Source organism: Pecten maximus, chromosome 19 (assembly GCF_902652985.1).
Source record: "Pecten maximus chromosome 19, xPecMax1.1, whole genome shotgun sequence".
In the NCBI taxonomy this organism is placed as follows: Eukaryota; Metazoa; Mollusca; class Bivalvia; order Pectinida; family Pectinidae; genus Pecten; species Pecten maximus.
The window spans coordinates 8,587,334-8,607,961 of record NC_047033.1 but is presented as its reverse complement, the minus strand read 5'-3'; the positions used below and the strand labels follow the sequence as shown (position 1 = coordinate 8,607,961).

Sequence of the window (20,628 nt, the reverse complement as noted above, 5' to 3'; positions counted from 1 at the left end):
TCATGAGCAATTTACGCAAACGAGGAATTAAAATACACCCTTGATGATATCGCAGGCTCTCACAGGTCCGAGGGTATGCCAGAATGTTCATGATTGCATCGATGAAATTTATGTTAATGTAGATATTTCAGATACATTTTAGCGCTTTCCAGTAGATAGTGATTGAGCTAATACTGTAAAGGTGGCTATTTTCGCGGGGGTTAATTTCGCGATCTCGATATATAAACTATACGCGTTGGGGTAATTTTCGCGATCGAATCCTCATTCGTTGTAGTTCGAGATACTTTTGCATATTGATATCAAAATAATACGCATGAGGGAAATTTTCGCGATTAAAAGGACTAATAATGTAATTAGCATAAATTTCCCCCTCGCGTAAATTTCCACGTTTACAGTAGCAGTCTCCGTATATTATTTCAAGCATTTTGGATGCACCAATCTCTTATTTCACCAGTTGTTTAATCTCACCAATGCTATCAGTTTTGTGTGAGAGAAGTACGTCTACAATAACTTTATAGATAAGTTTACGTTAAAGGTATCTGAGGAAGTTAGATCCCGTAAAGTAGTTTGTTAAGAATGATTTGGTGTGATTTTGGCTTTGTATCCTTTTATGCAAAAATATATAAACTTAATTTAATTAGGGAATTAAACACAACTGAATTAAACTATACGCTACATATGTTTCATCTTCTTAATATCTTGCATACCGTATACAAACTGCGTCATATAGGCGGATAGTATCTGAAGACAGCAGTAATGAATGTTTTCCCCTTGTCTTTAAGTAATGACAAATAATGGGCTGTTTCACAATGGGTGGTCTGTATATAAAACATTATAAACATGAAAAAGCGTTAAACGTTTCCAAAAGCACTCAGAAAAAAATACATATATTCCGTATATATTACACCACAAACAATAAAAATAGAAAACTTCTGAGATGCAAAATTGTCTGATTTATTTATATGAATTAGGCGTAATGATTCCAATCCGACACCAGACACTAATTTATATATCATCTGCAACTCCTTGTAGCCCATTCGTGTAACTTTAATCATTACTTGAACATGAATAAGATTCCAAGTCCATTATTAAACAAACTCTCAATCATAGATATTATAGTTTCAATCTGATAAGACAATCGTTGATCCTGTTCTCTTTGCAGAAATAGTGACCTTTTGTGAAATATACACAACAGAAATAAAAATACAATTCATTTCACGACTCCTCATTCTTCGGTCATTTCTGATTGTATGCCAACTTCATTACTTTCGTTTTGATACACACTATATATAACCTGAGCCCTCACTGTCTTTCAAATAGACCCGGTATTAGTTATCGTTTCTGCTGGATAATGTTTCAAACACAAATTTGATATTGGATACCTTTTTGACCAATCAGAGACCATAAATTTTCCATTCCTGTGTACACACGAAATTGAAACAAAATTTACCCAGTCACATATCATAATCATTCTAATTCACACGAGCCATTGGATAATGTTTTGACCATTCCGAGTCTTTGTGGATATAAGTGGTAAATGTGGTCTTGGTGGTGGTCGTGGTTCCGTTATAATCCTGTCTGTGTTTCCGTTTCCTCTCGCAGAGTGTCTTATAGTTGAACAGGAGGAAAACTACTGGGTTGGCCACGCTGTTCATTGGGGCAAGTGACATAAGAATGAAGAAAGACTCGTTCAGCGGCACCAGTTGATACAGGAGAAGTATAGAGTAGAAAGTGAAGGGTCCCCAACACGCGATAAACACTGTAACAGACAAATACTTTATAATACAGTAAAATAAGGTAAACACATTTAATTTCAAGCTATACAGGCAAAACGCACTACAATTAAAACAGCCAACAGCACAGTATACCATACCTTAGCTTCATTACATACGATAACATAATGTTCAACACTGCAGGTAAGGCGTAGGGAGTTTATCTGCATAATGTACAAACCTGCCGGTAGGGCGTAAGACATTTTGTACCTGCAACCCCCACTCTCAATAGTATGGGATTTTATCTTTTCTCTTCGTTCTTATAACTGTATTTTTCTTGATGTGTCCTTTCGTCGCTGCGAGGAAGGCCGTGGGCTCTGTCCCCTGAACGAGACATGATAAAGTCTATAAAAATGGTTTCTACTCCTGCTTAGCGCTTAGCATTTTGATATCAGTATAATGTGACCGGGTGGAGTGTCCTGCTGGGTGTCTTCGGTTTAACTTTACTAAACCGTTCTAAAACAAACATAATGTCAACACTGGAGCGTGCAATATGTAATGTAATCAGTGTCACGATAAGACATACTAATCTAAACCATCAACTCAGGTTTGCGAAAAGCACCACATTGTTAATGATGAATCATACCTTGTCTTATACGACGGATGTGAAATATAATATAAAGACAACATAAAGGAAGGCATTTTATAAATGTCATGGTGTAAAAACGGCATCGAAGTATACAAATTAAAATGCAATGACACACAATTCTGTATTCCCATACAACAGGAACAAACGTGTCTATGTCTCAACAGGAAGGACACTAAACCATAACATCAACACACACATGATAACAAGTGTCATTTATCACAAACAAGGACAACTATACAAAAAGGCTCATATCACACCATCGACACCATGGTCATATGTTAACTTCAAGAATAATCAGAAGCATCATCAAAGACAAATTATGTCATAAGCAATATATTTACATTCTGTGTTGCATTTGCCTATATGTCGTTAATAAACCAAATTGTATTCATGAGACTGTATACTACAATTTACAGTGATTCGGTAAGAGTAGGTATACAGCCCCATGTGTTGCAAGTCAAAACAATGGCCGCCAGTTGCTTTCGGCCTGGAGAGCTTTCTATTGCTAGCATTTATAATCCACAACAAAAAATACAGCAGTTCACAAGTTATGAGAGTAATATCTTATGATTAATAACAAAAAGTAGTCAACACAAACTAACTATAAGCGCCGTTCTTGATCTAGGAATTATCAAATGGTCAAGTCAATGTCGTCACACTCAGAGGGGCTCGTTTCCGATTTTTTTTTTTTTAGAATTGCAAGACACGACAACATTGAAAGACCACGCACTTGTGTTGAAACAAGGTTTCCGGTTGTGTAGGTTGTGTATGTATATGACATTTTAGTTTTGTGGTTATTCACTGATGTCAAAGGCCTACCTTACAAAATAGAGCCTCTGTGAAGTTGAAAATCGTCTGCTAAGATGTGACTGGTTAGACTTGAATCGGAAGACATTCTATTTATCTGTCACCCAAATTGAAAGTCCCACTCCATGCACCTTATCATTCAGTGACATGATAAATATCTACATCTTTATCTATCATAAAGTACAAATACATAGTATAATTATATTGTAAAATCGTTCCTACATATCAGCGGTATTAAATTGGCATTAGATGTTTCCAATGCCTCCGCAGGGCATCGGATGATAAATTCCTATTATTATATAAACCGACTAAAAGAAAGAAAAAATCACCTTAGCATGTAGAAATCCACTAATATCTTACCAAAATAACAACATGATGAATCTTTCCATTGTATCTGTTAGCTGTGTTTGTACTCGAAACACATTTGGTTAATATAGTTTCATTTATCTTTTTCGTTTTCACATTTGTTTAGTGATATTTGGCAGGGCATATATCACGATAACAAGTCATTGCCTTCTCAACTACTTCACCTAACCCCACCTGATTCTGTCAGGAATCAACCAGGAAAGCATGAAATCCTTACAAATCAAAACCTGTAATTATCACTGCTGAATGAAACAACTAGCAGACACTGATGGTAACACAAGAAAGATTCAGAAATGGACAAGAAACCTAAACACATGTAATATATTAGCGTTGGAATGACAATTGAGGGCAGAGTTGACATTCGATCTCCTATTTATTTTCATTAGGGCAGATATGGTGTTTTTGATACACCTGTAACAAGTTAGTGAATAATTGGGAGTGTTGATTTCATGCACTCCTTATGTCCAAGTTGACAATGCTGTCGGTATAAAACTTAGGACGAAAGATGATTAATATTAATCATAATTTCCTTTTATGATGTAAGGCTTCAAATTCCATGGAAGGTACTGGAGTATGCTCAGAATGTGCAAGTTAACAATCACTCATCTGCAGTTCACTGTGCCGAAGGCGAATTCGCCATTAGTCGATTTTCAATAGAAAAGGACGGGATATTTGCAGAATAAAAAAGAAAATCCCATTATGTTCTTAGAACTTGTGCCTGATCATATTGATTTATCATTTATAGAATATGTATTGATAACGGAGAAATGGTGTTATACTCATGTATAATTTAGCAATATATCTGCCATACATACCAGAAACCACAACAAATGTAATCTTAATAGTTTTGATCTTGGCCCTGTGGATGATTCCGGAATCGGTTTTAAGTCTCGAGTCGGTGGTGTAGGAGTCGGCATCAGCTGGAATATAGATAATAATCAAGTTTCACTTGATTAACTTACGTTTTAATAATTACAAGTGTTGGTTTCAAAGATTAATACGTCTTCTTTCTAACGTTCTCTCGCCCAGACGATATGGACGCTGTATACGCTGACCCCGATATTCTTAGTATTATGAATCATGCTTTGCAGGTTGGTAGGTATGAATGGGACGTTGGTATCCTACGTCAAATATTGAATTAAAGCGTGGCGTTTGTGTGGCCTCACTTTAATTTTCGTCAGACAAATGACTAGAAATGTAAAGTGTTTCGGTGTTTTGAATCCCCAACTAAACAAAAAATATGAGAAAAGTAAATGGTTGACAATGGTTTGAATACATTTTCATATTGATTAATTGATTGATGAAACGCTCAACTGTCTGGGAAAATAGTTACACTGTATAAGGGTTAACATAGTATACCAATCAAACAAAAGACATTTTAATACATTTACATTCCTTCAAATCTGTGCAAGGAACGTCTGACATTTTTTTTACCAGATACCCCATGCCAGAAATGTGATAGTATGGATATGATAGTATGTGTAGCAAAAACTATGATACGTAGCAATGCAAAACAAACACAAAAAATAAATGCTTGATATACATTCAAATACAGTTGACTAAATAATCAAGGTTTGTTGATCCCTGGCCAGTTTCCATTTAAGGAACACGCACCGCGGACATACTTGTTTTCCATAGAATAGGGTTCTAAGCCGCTAGCGCGAAAATCCATTATATTGTATTACATTTATATTCAAAAGGAACGAACTACACAATATGGACAATGAAGTAACTAAATGAAGGTTGTCAACAGCTTTTTGTAGATTTTCTCTTGTGTTTGTGTTGGTATTTATGAGTTGTATACATTTATCAATACGAAAATACCGATTGCTTTGGTTAAGTAAAGAATAACATCTACAGCTATAGTTATTTAAAGACGGCCCGCCTGTTTACGAGACGCGTGCGCTTGGTTAGTCTGTGTATGTTTTGGCAGGCTGTTGTATGTTTGTGTGTGTCTCTCTGTGATAGCGCAGAACTGCTGCCGACTTAATAGCATGCCGTCGAAGACACCAAACATGACTTTGTGACGGATAGCAATTTGGTCTACAAACAACTGTTCACATCACATTAAATTAGGCTTTCTGGCCAATGGTAACCAATTGGGAATTATACATGCTAGCTTTTATCAATGTCCAGGGTAAGCATGCTATTAGGCCAGTTTCCCCGCTGACTCGGATAAGAGGTTAAAAACAAGGTTAATCAATGCTGTCCATTTCCATTCCAAACCATACATTTATCATACAGAATATAGGTTCTCGCTGTCTCTGTTTTAAACATAAATGTAATAATATATAATAAATATATAATGGAGACAACAAGATCATGAAAGGGATGTAAGCAATATTTGACAACATTTCAACACTATGACCAAAATGTTAAGGAATCACTGTTCCTTTTTTATATAAGTCATGACCGACATCATACAATGATGTCCATTGTGTCGAAACAAAATTGAATCGTAATCATGTTAGAAATACCTTAGCCTGGATATTGTGCAACAAAACAAACACATACGTTATTTACAGCAACCCAGTACTTGACACGCCTATTTTAAGATCGGACATAGGGATAAGTACTGATTTATATACATATAAATGTACATTATATAGACATATATAAATAAAACGTGATAATATTGTCAAAGAAAGGAAGCAGTAATAAAGAGTTAGAAAATATATATAATGACGATATAATAGATCCCACATTTTAAGAATTTTCATGACCACATACATGTATGTACTTTTTAAAAGTAAAAAAAAGTAGATAGATAATCCTTTGGCATCACTGATGAGTCAAATAAGGTCGACACAGCTGTAGTATGCAGTTTAATTAGTATCTACTCAATTTATTTTGAAATGTGCTAGAATGAAATGTGTCTCTGAACAATTTTTTTAGCATAAATAAAGGAAACATTAGCGGAATCTTAGACGGATGCCGACAAGATAATGTACATTCTGTTCTCCCCGTCCAACCTAGTCCATACTGAGATGTTTACACAAGTCTTTAATACTCTGAGGTCAGGAAATCCAAACATTCGTTGTATTCGGGAAGTCATTGTGGGAATCTCTGAGCCTAATTCACAGGGATGTGTCAACGGTCAAGGATAATGCGTATTGTAATTACATGGCTAAAATCGTTACCCTGTCCATATAAACTGACCCGAACTGTCGCATACCATTTCAATCTGTAGACCACAGTATAGATTAATATTAACTTTGACCGCTCGATGTAATGAAGCAGTAGGCGGCATTGTGATGGATTAGAACGTATAAATTGGAATATCTCCAATTTCCTGTTTTGATATTGAACTTGTTTGAGTAGCATTACGTAGGGAGTTTAGGAATTTGACGGAAAACTGTGTAACGAGACCTGTATTAAGAAAACCAGAGATGCAGCTTAGTTTTTTTTATTATTATATGACGAGTACCTCTGTATCATAAACATAAAAATAAACAATACCCCCTTATTCCGGTAGAATCATTCAATCATTCCTACTCTATTTGTATTTTCTTTATTTTGTTACAGATATATCTTGAATATGTTTTTGCATTCTGTGGTATTGCAATCAACTTACTAATTCCCACCTTTTTGCGAACGTGAAGCATTGGACTTATAAATTATGCTCTTATTGCATGTTCTACATATATATATATACATGTTCTATATATATATATATACATGTTCTATATATATATATATATATATATATACATGCTCTAAATATATATATACGTGTTCTACATTTGTATATCTATATATACATGTTCTATATATATAAGTTTGTATGTATTATTTCTATAGACACTACTTTCGATGCAACAGTTCAGCATTGAGCTAATCTGATTAAATTTGGAAATGCGCTTAACTTCGAGTGCACCAAATTAAGAACGCTGACAATAATTATCTTTGCTAATATAATAGTCATCTTTTTTATTTCCTTGTATGAAACCCTCCACCCACAGTAGGATGAGACATTTACACGTAATTTGGCGATCCAATGTATTTCTTTGTCGTTCCTGTAAAATTTACTCTAAGACTCTTACCAATGACAATTCAGTATCACCTCACCACTTCTAAACTATCATCGCTAGCCATCAAAATAGCTTTATAAACACTTATCGTAAGTTCGATTATCAGGAGAAGCATGTGAAATAGAAATTCATATGGCGATCGTTGAAGGGCTCTTAATATCTCCCTAAGGCCACGGACTCAGATAATTGATATCGGGGGAAACAGATTGGCAATATTTTCACACCATTTGGGGTCAAGTCCATATATCGTTGTGCTTTTATTGGAGCTCATGGAGAGTGTTAAATTGGTACCTGACACACGAGCGAATGAATATGTCGATACAGAGCTAGGCTTGCTCATTTTGAAGAGCAGATTTAGTGATTGTTTCTTTAGATCCACGACTGTTTGAATTTTCTAGTCTTTATACCTATAGGCGAAGCAGTAATATATCATATCTAGCATCTCATTCCCGGGTCATTTGAAACAATATATATTGTTAAAATATTTTGCCTAAATATGATCCATTCCTCAGACAAAAAAAGGATTTTGCTGAAAAGAATCACCATAGTATTGCAACAAAATATCTTGTTTTTATGTAGATGATTAAAATAAAGTAATAAAATTAAAATATGAAAGCCTGTTTTGTTTTTGAGGAGTAGAATTAACAGGCTTAAGTTCTTGAAATATAATTGGTATATTACAAGAATCTAAGAGGGCTGATTGATATGTTCTGAACCTCATATTGAAGGATTTGCATTTTGCCGGACATATTGTATTATTTTTTAACATATTACCACACTTTTGCCATCGGTGTTAGAGGACCTCAATGCCAATTTCATAGAACTCCTTTTCTTGGCTGTTCAGAAGGTCAGCCACTGCATGCATAACGTCATCATCGAACTGGAAGTGGGTGCCTGGAATAACTGCTTTCAGTTTTGGAAATAGATGAAAGTATGATGGAACGAGATCAAGTGAATAAGGTGGATGTCAATCAAAATTTAAAGCCATAATCATGAATGGCGGCCATGGCAATAACAGACTTGTGAAAAGGACCATTGTCCTAATGGAATAACACACATTAAGTGAGCTTTTCTCGGCACTTAGATTTAATGTTTTCCCGCAACTTCCTCAGAAGTGAAGCATAGTATGTGCCATTTATTGCTTGTCCCTTTTGGAAATAATCTATACTTGGGTGTTAAACGGCTTTTATTTGATAACTGCTTTTTCACTGATTTTGTCCATTTTGCAAGAGCCGCTTCTCTCGTTTACTTTATAGTGCTACCTCGTCGCTATGAACTAACCAACTGAGACCAGTCCCTGGGTACACGGCCCTATATCGGAATATCAGGACTTAAAAAGAACATCCTTGAGTACCTCCTTCAATGCGAGGCTCACAACATATCAATCATCCCTCTTAACTTTTATAATGATATCTAAGTAATTTTGTATGGTGGATTTTATATCTAGAATATTTAATATTCCCTTTCATGTTTCATTTAAGTGAAGATTATAGATATTCAATTTTACTATTTCCTTTTCCGTGCATATTGATATGCAAAAACGCCTCTTAACATGTTACGAGGATATACGAACTTATTCAATCCATGCATAAAACAGTCCGGAATCCTGTCGGGCGCCTCACAGGTGAACCGTGCAAATCAGTAACGTATACTGTGTTGTCTTCACACTCTCACATGGTTGATTTAGGTTAATCTTAAAACAATGCCATATGGTCAAAAAGAGTACAATTGTTTGTTTTATATATTATGGAATGTAGGGAACGGTCATTGATTTAATATAGTGATATAATTTTCTGTTTTAACACGTGATGGTGAAGAAAAAATAATAGTATACGGTAGGAAATGGTGTATGACGTAAGACGCGATTTAATGTGGGGCATCTTGTAGAGTTTCGGTAAGGTCCTCGACGTCTACTCTTAAGAAGACATTGCAGAACACCAGAATGAGTTATTCTGATCCGCGCTTTGCCCTTCTCTTTATATGCACCACTTAAACAGTTGTATAAAGAACGTTAATCCAGAAATAATAAAACACCGTAATTTTGACTTGCAAGTCAAAATCAAACCTTATAACGTAAAAAGAAAAAAAAACCATGTAAAATCAAAATCATGAGATAACCCTTATTAAGATTATCACGTGATACACCACATGTTCCCTTATGAGTACTATGTTTTGTCAGTGATGAATAAAAAACATATGCGTTACAGCAAAAAGTTTTCATATCAGTATGATCTATTTTTTCCTTTTAGTTTGTAAAAGGTTTATGTTTACAAGTATGATGTCATTCGTTATTCCAATATTATCGAAAAGTACATCTGTACCTCCTAAATTATTAATATGTGCTAGTAATAGACTTATGTACCAAATAAGGTATAACATATAAGCACTAAGGGTTCGTAGGTTCATATGTACTAGTACGCCACAGTAGATATTTTTATGACCAGACCTTTGTGAAACATCAACTTAAACGTTTGAATGATCTAGTGTACAGCTAAAGTGCTCTGCTGTCTGGTTGATGTAAAATACAGTTCGACTTTCCGACTGTAACGCAATAAAGTAAGAAATATCTCGCACTAAAAGCACTCTAAGAATAAAACCACTGTAAATAACATCTTCCTTGAGATAGTATTAGTAGACACTATTTTATTTCGTTTTTTTTCTGGGAGTTTTCAATAACATGTATTCGATCATTGATAATCATTGTACAATTTTTGCTGAGTCAGTGCATTGTTTTTCATGTACATTGGACAAAAGCTATTAACAAAGTATACATGTGTAATAGTACATTTCCAATTATTGTAATTCAAATTCAGTAATACTCGCGTTTCTCTCGAACAGAACTGCTATATAATGGTTTTCCTATTCAACCTCTGTAAAAAAATATTTCAAGTCTCTAAAGTTTCGAAAAATATAATTATAACCCCTTTCTGAACCAAATATTTTAATACGACTTTCTTACTTAAATTTTAAGATCTTGGACATTGCTTTTCCTTTCAATGACAAGTCCACTCATAGATATATTGATACTATTTACTATTATCCATTGAGTAATTAGCACAATAAAAATGAAAACCTAGAGGATAAGTTATTGTCAAAGTAAAATTGTAAATAAATAATATATTTAATGCTTTAAAGATGGTGATCGCGCACATAATAAAACATCGAGAGAATATCAGATTCCATACCTAAAGCATATTTCCCCCAGAGTGCATTCCCTCTTTCATAATTACTTTATTGGACAATCTATACTCTATTTTATCAGGAACAATACAAATAAAAGATAAGCAAATGAAACTGTTGAAATGTTGGTAGATATTATTGTCCGATAGACGTATTATATGTTTTTGATATGTTCGTCTGTATTTAACTGGGGTTTCAGGGTATATTGACGTTAGTCGGTGGCACGTACATACAGTAAATTAAGTATTTGTACAATAGTTAAACTCCGGTCAAGTGAAAATCAAACTGTTTTGCGCATTTATGCAATTACGTATATTTTTGCGAAAAGTAAACTAGACGTAAGGTCGAAAACGCGGCAGTTGGAAGTCACAATAAAACAAAAAGCGCCGTGCGCCTGCGCAATGAATGTTACAATAGGTCGAAATCAAGTCTCCGTATATGTGTTTCTATCTGTAGATTAATTATGACACGACCTTTTATGATAAGAAATTATTGAACGACTTTACGTGCAGTACGATATGGACGGAATCGCAAGATTTTATATGCATGTAAGCTTTCTGACGACGCAAGATATCAGCGGTGAAACATTCTGCAAAGCTTTCTAAGCAATTACCAAGCTATTATGCCGTTAAGTACGGATGGTTCGGGTCAACGAGAGCGGTAGTTCCGTTGAGGGAAGAAGTACCATATTCCCCGCTAGGCTGCTAAGCGAAGCAAAGCGGAGATTTCATGCAATAGATGCAAACTCTTATTTTTTTTCACATGTCGCTAAAACCCTGTTAAATTATATATACAATACGCTGTATACTCAATATTTTCAATTTCTTAAAATAATCGAGAAATTTGATCAGTCATATTTGTTATATTTATATCGAAATTACCAAAAGGCTTAGACAGTCCAGGACATGTTCTATTATCTCTTCGAAGATTTAACAGTATATACCTTTCGCATCATCCAGTTATGACGCAAAGTCAAGGTCATATCAACATCCGCACGTACAGATAATGAATGACAGATCTAATCAGTGATATGGCGCCATCTAAAGCATACGTAGAACGTGCTATTCGCCAACTTGATACATTTCAAACTATAAGAACATAAAAATGTCACTGTCAACGACATTTATCTGACAATGTGTCAGACTGTATTATTTGCAGACAGACGAACTCATTTTCCGAAGGCAGTACGTAAATGTCTCTTACAAAAACATGTTAAACCCTCTCTGGTCTACCATACCACTCTAATGCGCCTTCGTGATCATATCTATAAGCACGTACCCAAATATTTCTGTTATTACAATACTAATCAAACTGTTCTATACAGGATAATCCCCTCCTTTCCTTCCTTCCTTTCTTCTATGACCTTAGCTGTTAATAGGACGTTAAACAAAATAAACCAAACCAAACCAAATTCTTCCTCATCCAGGGGAGTTCTCTCTCGTCTGCTTCCGGGGAGTTATCTTCCTTTCCTCACTAAGGAGAGTCCAATCCCTTTATCTTCCAGGGCAGATCTCTTTCTTCCTCTTCCAGGGAAGTCCTCTCGCTTCCCCAACCAAGGAACTATCTCCGGTCCCAATTCAGAAGAGTTATCTCCCTTTCAAATCTAGAGATTTCTCTCTCGTCCCCATCAAGAGGAGTCATATCCCTCCCCAAACCAGGGGAGCTGTCTTTATCCATTTACCTTTTTTTCTATTTAATCCCCCTTAACGCTGAAATATTATGTATACGTAGATTAACTAACTTCTATTCCGTCACGCCAATTATACATATAACTATAAAAGCACGTGTTACTATAAGCTCTTACCAACTTACTTCCCCACTGGTCTACCAAGGTATTGTTTTATCATCTTTACTGTTACATCTGCTATGTTTGGAGGGAACAATCCCTTGCTCGATATGTCGGATAATATACATGATGAGCAGTCGCTCATTGACATGCTGACCTCCACTAAACCTTTACTACGCAATATTACACAGCAACTTGTCCACCAGTTGAGTTTTGACTGCTCTCTTAAATACTTACTGTTTTTTAAACTTGTATAGAATCTTTTATCCTTCCTTAACTAATTATTATCCCAGTGGATATTATCATCATCAATAGAAATGGAGAAGATTACAACTCTGAAGAAGTTTAGATTGCAGCAATTATATAATTCATGGTACAGGAAACACATTTCCAGTAATTATCGTCTTTACAAGACCAGCATTGAACATGAGCTATGTAACTGTCGTGTTATTGGGCCATTCTAATGCCGGTATATGTTAGAAAAATATTGATCGGAACATTGTAACCATTCACCAAGACCGAAACTTGACCCAGTAGCCCATCATTTAGATAATTACTGATGTAATTTTGTTATCTTCTCGAAAATTCTTGTATGACATTTCACTTCTTTAAATGTCTATTTCAAGGAAACCGATGTCACTAGTGTTTCTCTTTAATGGCCCTCAGATTTTTGCAGAGCAAATTAAAGACTTGGGAACCACAAGATGATCTTTGATGACGTCTGGGAAGATAATATGCCTATCGGACATTGATGCTTGTGAACCTGAACCCTATGAGGAATTGATTAGATAGCCAGCCATAAACTCAGTAACGCCATCACAATGAAATGTCACAACCTATACACATGAAAAACACCTGGTATATAAAAAGTCTCTTTTCATTTGTTCGGCTAACGTGCAGTTAACAGTTTACACGTGTCAGTGTTCCTTAAGCTGATAAAGACCAGAATTTCGAGAATGTCTGTTATCAATTTGTAGTTTATCTTTTTGATTTATTTCAATACTGATACAGATTGCGTAAATTACCGCACGTATTTCTAGCAAGATATACTCTACTGTCTCTGCTAGTTATTTGATTAATGAATCTAATTATAATCATACTTCTGATATAGCTAGTCTATCATACACTCCATAACAATATATAATAAAGCAGAACGACCGTTGTTTTGAAAGTGATTTGTACCAGTATTACTCTCAAGCACTGTTTACTACTGTTGGTTAATGAGAAAACATTAGAGAAAAAAAAAACACGTTAAAAGTAGGTAATATTTCAAATCGATATTTTCATAAAAGCTAACAATATTGATATGCGTTTTAAAAGATTTTTACATTCTTACAATGCGAACTGAGATGCAACCTGCAAGAATCACCCAATTAATACAAGTGTAATAAATGGATTAGTTTTTGGCGCAAAAATGCCGTATCGGTTCTCTTATTACATTTAGGCATGAAGACAAATAGGTTGCAGTTGAAATTTAAACACCCAATGAATAACACATTGAATATTGGATATTGAAAATAGATATTTTAACTCATCAAATGAAATAATATGTTAACAGTAAGATTTTTGAATACTTGCATGGTGAATTGATATGTGATTTATGAAAGCGTATTTACTATTGGATATAAAACCTGTTCTTGTTCGCTACATATTGTAACCCAGTCGATATCAAGTTGACTTAATCTGCAAGCTCCGTTATGATAGTCTGTCCATATTACCTCTTTGTATTTACTCTTTTTGGTGTCATTTTAACTAGTTTTTAAATCAAATATATATGACAAAGCATTTGAAAACTAATAGGTCTATTGTACCTTTTGTATGACGTTTTGTCAAAGGAATTCCCTTTCTTCCTCTCCGCCATAGGATGGCAACGATAGCAGTGTAGCAGGCTAAAATGACCAATGCTGGTACGAACATGTTCGTGCAGGCAAACAATAGGATCAGGAGCTTCCTCTGAAAGTTTTAAATATAGTGAAATTATAGTGAATTTTCTTTTAAAAGTTTTTTAAGCAAAATTACAGCAACTAATCATACAAAAGACAGAGAAGATATAAATAACCAGTTAATAAGACATAATCAAAATTACAAAGAATAGCAAGGTAATGACGGTTAAACGAGGGGAAAATAAGACCAAAACTATCGATGTTCTTTTGAAAGAACAAGAACAAAAAAACTAGGTGTTCCGACAGAGTGAGTGTCTTCTGTTTCATCAACGACATTCGCCATTTAGATATACATTTACAATGTATGGCAAAGTCACACAGAGTATTAAGGTGGTAGCAACGGAAATGCAAGACATTTCAACAAGCACAAAATACGTCTGACCTCATATCAAACAAGGAAGTGGAAAATTCTCACATAATGTCATGATGTCGACTATTAAATTTTTTGGTGGTTTTCAACATCTTGCATCTCACTAAATCAAATTCAGCTTATAAACATGCAAATCTTTTAATGGATTTATGTTTTGACCAATTATTTCAAGGTTTTATTTCATGTTCCCGGGTCATCATGTTAAACCCGAATGAATTGAAAATAAACAGGAAAATCACCAATTTCATGTCAATCATCAATAGTAGGGGTTTTTCGTGTGTTTATAAGATATACGTTATCTATCGTTGAGGGCTATATATTGTATTTAACAAAGGATATTAACAGTCTCCAATACAAAAACTATCAGACTAGGGTGGTCGGTTGGCACAGTGGTAACACACCTGCCTTTCACCCAGGCAGCAGGGGTTCAATACTTGGACTTACAAGAAAGATAAGTTAAGGCAATTGTTGTAAATTAGATTAATTAAAGTTTTCATTGTTTAAAAACCAAAATTCTTACCAAATGATCCGGGTAAGTGATTTCACAGAACGGTGTATCATGTTCAGGGGTAGGAATTCCTGTCAATATCCCAGCGAACACCAGGTCGTAGACACCTAGTAAGGCAGCAATAACCCAGGCAAAGATGACCAGTGTCCACTTGTAGACTATCCCCCTCCTGGTGGCGGACAGTGGCCGAGCGATGGCATATAGTCTATCAACACTTAAAACAACTAACATATAAGTCGAGGCGAAACACACGACCAAACTCAGGTACTTGATGAGTTTACACATAAACAGACCAGCCAGCCAGACATCCAGGAGCCTGTCTATCACAACGGGGAAAATGTAGAAAACAGCCATAAGAAAGTCTGAAAAATAGAAATAAGGTATCTAATATCACATGTGGTTATATCGAACATAGAAGTATCTCACAATAAAACGCAAACGATCTAAAATAATTCTTCCGAAAACATCGTCCTTTTCAATTGTTATTACAATGTATGATACAAAACTTCATGATACTTAGTTTAACCTCGAAAATTACTCGAAAAAATATATATCTAGTTTTTCACAATTCGGTAGATAGTTATTATCGGTACTACAAAAAATCGAATAAGGACTTCAAACTGGCTCGATAGCTGCCCGTGCTCACCTGCAAGATGTCATCAAAACCCAAGCTGCCATGAACCTATCAGGCGATAACCGAAAATATATTTAACAATTTCGTTGTTGAGAATGTTATCTCTGTATCATTTGTCTATTCGATTTTCCTCCGAAACATATTTGACACAAACTACGCAGAAACCAATAAACTGTGCATATGATATGTGTCGAAACCGACTACAGCATTCTTGTGTGTGCATGTTCACGTGTGTGCACAGGACAAATCAAAATTTCAGGAACACCCCAGTATCTATAATTCAGAAGTGGCCATACACTCTTTGGTATGTTTTTTTTTTTTATTTCTGAACAATCATAAGTCAAGTGGAAAAACCATTGTCTCACGAAAAGCAGCTGATCATATTTATTTAAAGCATATATGAGTGTTAAATGCACTCGGGGTGATATCCGAATGTATGCATGGTACGATATCAATTTGAAGTAATAGCTTTGTCCTCCGGGATATCGTCGATACATATTCAATTCACTTCGATTTCAATTCGGCTGAAAACTGTCGTCCATATCTCGTCAATTACGATATTTTCAGTTATTTTTAATTTATTTTTTCAACCTGAGTCGTATGAAATCATTTTCACACATGATTTGCGTAGATAATATGACATTAAAATAGCAAAAACCGTTATCCGAACAGAATCGTAACTCTCCCAAAAGAAAGATCTTCATGGCAACCTTGTATACACAAAATGAGATTCAGATACTGTTCCTATGAGATGACAGATGGCTCGTAAGCTGACTTCAAAACTGAAGTCGTAATTCTAACAGTAAAACTCAGTCTGGATCTTCTACATCGTGCAGGTTCTTAAACAGGAACTGGAGTCATCATGATTTCCAGTTCGTTATTATTGTTTCAATTATACATACATTGCTATTGCATTTAAAATAGCAAATTGTTTTTCGCTTTATAAGCCATTAGATTATTCCTATGTTATACTTTGAACTCAATAGGCCGTATATATTTTTGGGAAGTAATAGGAACGGCAGTGGCATCGGTTATGACAGACGGAATGAGCAAATTGTACAAAGGTGTTGAAGTAAGATCATACAAAACGGATAGAAAATCTCTTCAGAATAGATTTCTAAAAGTTAATCAGCGTCAACTTATATGAATTGTCACACTTAAGATCGCAAATCCATTTTCTTTTATCGGCCATACTGACTTTTTTCAATATTATACCTTGAACCATTGACGATCGAGATTTACTAATGTAATCAACTTAACTCGACACAATGAAGAGATAAGCACTCACTAGGCCGTAGAAAGCTTTTGAAGTAATAAGAAAGAGCCAACCATGGATTGTGGCTGACAGGGATGAGAAAATTGTATAGTGGTATTGTAGTTAGAGCATACAGAGAGAAAAGAAAATCTCTTTTTAAAATTGATTTCTCAAAGTTTATCAGCACAAACAGTTGTATTTTGTTATCGCAGACTTCCAACATGTTCCAGATATGCAAGAGATATTTATCACCCCTGTGTGTTACAGATAAGGTCATACAAACCATCGGGATTAATTTTTGAGCGAGGAGTGCCTCGAATCTGTGTTTGATATTCCCTTGCTTGGGGTTTACTGGCATTATCCACACTTCACATCGGAGATCAATTTTGTTATTGCCTGTTAAGATAAATGTCACATTTCCAGTATAATTCTCAGTTGTGTGACCGATAACATTTTCGGTATTCCTTGTTCGTTTGACAGATATCTCGGGAGACTTAGAAACGTTGCCAAAAAGAAAAATAAAGGTAACAAAAGGTGCAATATCAATAACAAGTCAATGTCGGTTTCTTTAATATATAATGTAAAAAAGACACGAGTGAAAGTTCCAATCTCCACAGGGACTTCACATTAAAATATTTTCAGTAACAGTGTGCAACAATAAGGGGTACCTGTAAAGTGCGAAACGAAAGCAAAACGAAACGAAACGAAACGAAAAATGAAAACATTGAAAAAAAAATAGATAAATAGACAATGTTATGCTTTACATAGGCCTAAGTGTCCCATTCCCATCGATGTTAAAACAACACACAGGAATATATTTATAGGAAGACAGAAGCATGGCGAAGCATGGCGAAGCATGGCGAATGCTAGCCCCTATGTATGAGGACATTCTTGTATTCTGTATCTCTTTGAAAATAAAACAAAATTATTGAACCTGAAAAAGAGTATCGCAATATTCGTTCAGTTCTTTAAATATGAAATAACTTTATTCAGAGTATATTTACTTATCTATTTGACGGGGTTTCAGAATATACGATTAGTCCATTATTTATAGGTATGCAAATCGCGTAGTGTATTGTGAGTACAAAATACAAAAATTATGTATACCAAGCATGTGATTCTACCAAAAATAATCACAAATACTGGTAAAATATCATCTTATCAATAAATTTGTAATCATAATCTATACAGTATTTCTTACCCACCTGCTAATCTTACTTTAAAAATGAAGGGGACGTTACTCTTACAAGTTAACGTTGTTCAACTTGTTATAAGCATTATTCCAAGCATGCACGTTCAGCTACACTACGTTATGTCATGCATGCCTGACCTGGGGTTAAGATGAAAAGAACAACTTGGCCTTACGAAAATACCCGAGCAAAGCTGGAATAAAATAAAATATATTCCTTTTTCAACCATAGGAAATCCGCTTTACTAATCCAGTACTTAAATATTTCCTAAAACATATCCAGAATTATTCTCAGTTCATCAAAGTTACAGTAATAGAGTCGTCCTCTGATGCTTCCATTCTGTCTACACTTCCGACACTAGCAATACGGGACCGGCGTTTTAATACGAATCGCGCCTTTCAAGTCCAGCAATTTCCCCGGAACTCTAACTTTTCGCGATCAGATACACACCTCGCTTTCCTACTATGAAAGAAGTTGCTTACAATCACCTCTGTCACGTGATTTTAGTCGACCGTGCACCAATACACTAAGCATATTATCGAAATAGAGTAAATATTTTATATTTAAAAAACTGAGTGGATATTGCAATAAATTCATTCTGGACACTTAGGCCTATGTAAAGTCTAAAATTGTCTATCTATTTTTTGCAATGTTTAATTTTTCATTTCGTTTGATTTCGTTTGATTTCGTTTCGTTTCGTTTGATTTCGTTTCGTTTCGTTTTGCTTTCGTTTGGCACTTTACAGGTACCCAACAATAAGAACTTTTACAGTACTTTTCGAATTTTTTAATTGGATGTGCTGCTGGGCGTCTTCGGCGGTATGTTTTAGAGAAGTATAACTATAAAGCGGACATCAGTTTCGCGCTATCTAAAGGAGACAAATACGAACATACCGCAACCCTCCAAAAACACACACCCGTACAATGCATCTTTAACACAAGGAACGTTATCCTTAAGTTATCATATCGGCGCATAGAACGTTTAGTAATGCAAAACCATAATTTATCAGGGTAGCGCCCCTTTGTTTTACCCAGTCAAAAGTGAATGGTAAAGCGATAGCATGACAGTCGATTTAGGGCCGATAATGGGTTCATATGACCCTGGCTAATGAATGGATGCAACCACTGCAATGCAAAACAAAACGATCAAACATCCACGTCACATCACAGATGGTATGCATCACAGGATAAAAAAAAACTTGTGACATGTTTGCACTTCAAATGTACATTGTTACCGATAGTATCTTAGGTAATAAAGAACCACAACAATTTGAAAGTTACCTGACCGTTTACTTAAACGGCACCATTTATATACGAAAACATATTTTCGTACATTTCACCGGTAAGTTCTAGCTGTTAAATGGAAAATATGAATGTCTTTATGTTTAACAATAGCATGTTGCAATATTTAGAGAGTGCGGCTAAAAAATAATAATCATCCCTCTTTGATGTATTCTGTGAAATCTCAAATTCCGTGAGATGAGCTTTAAGATCTTAGAGGTCAGGCAAAGCCCAAACTTTAGAAATATCTTCTCCACCGGGAGAGATATATTACTCCACATCCAATAGGGTGTAAAAAGTCGATTTATATGTCTTGTGATATATGGTACAAGCATGATTGATGTCCGCTGAAAGCATCTCGTTTCCTAATTGATAACATTATACACGTTTGAATCACACTTGCTTCGCCATAATGGATACAGTTTTAACAGATACTTGATCAAGCAACATAAGAAAACAATTTAAAATATTTCTTTATCAGATGAGCTATTGATTTGTTTGTTTGTAGTATAAATCAATTAAGGGAACGGTTTGTCAGATTTGCCATGTGACGGAAATGGAACTAGACATAAGAGTCCATGGCACGCAACATCTAATGGTTAATTTCACTATGTTTTCATTTAAGCTAATGTGATATTGACCTACATACGTGAGAGGTATTTATCCAGGTTGAATCTTAAAAGGAGGTTAAGAATGTGAACGATCTGAGGAATACAAGACAACAAAGTCTCGATATGAACAAGTACTAACTGTGATGGGAAATCATTACAGAAGTCAACTTGAACGGCCCCGTAATCTCGAAGATGCAAATTTGTTTGTCATGGCAATGAATCCCATGCGGTTGAATCCGAAGTACCCTAAAAACCCTAGACACCAATTTTCAAAGAAATCAAACAATATCTAAAAGACCCGTCCAT

General features: G+C 35.1%; 1 protein-coding gene across 1 annotated transcript in view; it reads right to left on the bottom strand.

The window, feature by feature from the left end:
• Window positions 1-966: 966 nt before the first annotated feature.
• The window catches only part of LOC117318103 (cardioacceleratory peptide receptor-like), a 38,956-nt gene continuing 19,294 nt past the window's right edge, over window positions 967-20,628 (bottom strand). The window contains exons 3-6 of the mRNA XM_033873104.1: window positions 15,365-15,714; window positions 14,343-14,484; window positions 4,350-4,454; window positions 967-1,873 (exon numbers count right to left, since the gene is read on the bottom strand). Of these exons, the coding sequence (XP_033728995.1) occupies window positions 1,473-1,873; window positions 4,350-4,454; window positions 14,343-14,484; window positions 15,365-15,714 (998 nt within the window). The 3' untranslated portion in view covers window positions 967-1,472. The remainder of the gene's footprint in view (window positions 1,874-4,349; window positions 4,455-14,342; window positions 14,485-15,364; window positions 15,715-20,628) is intronic.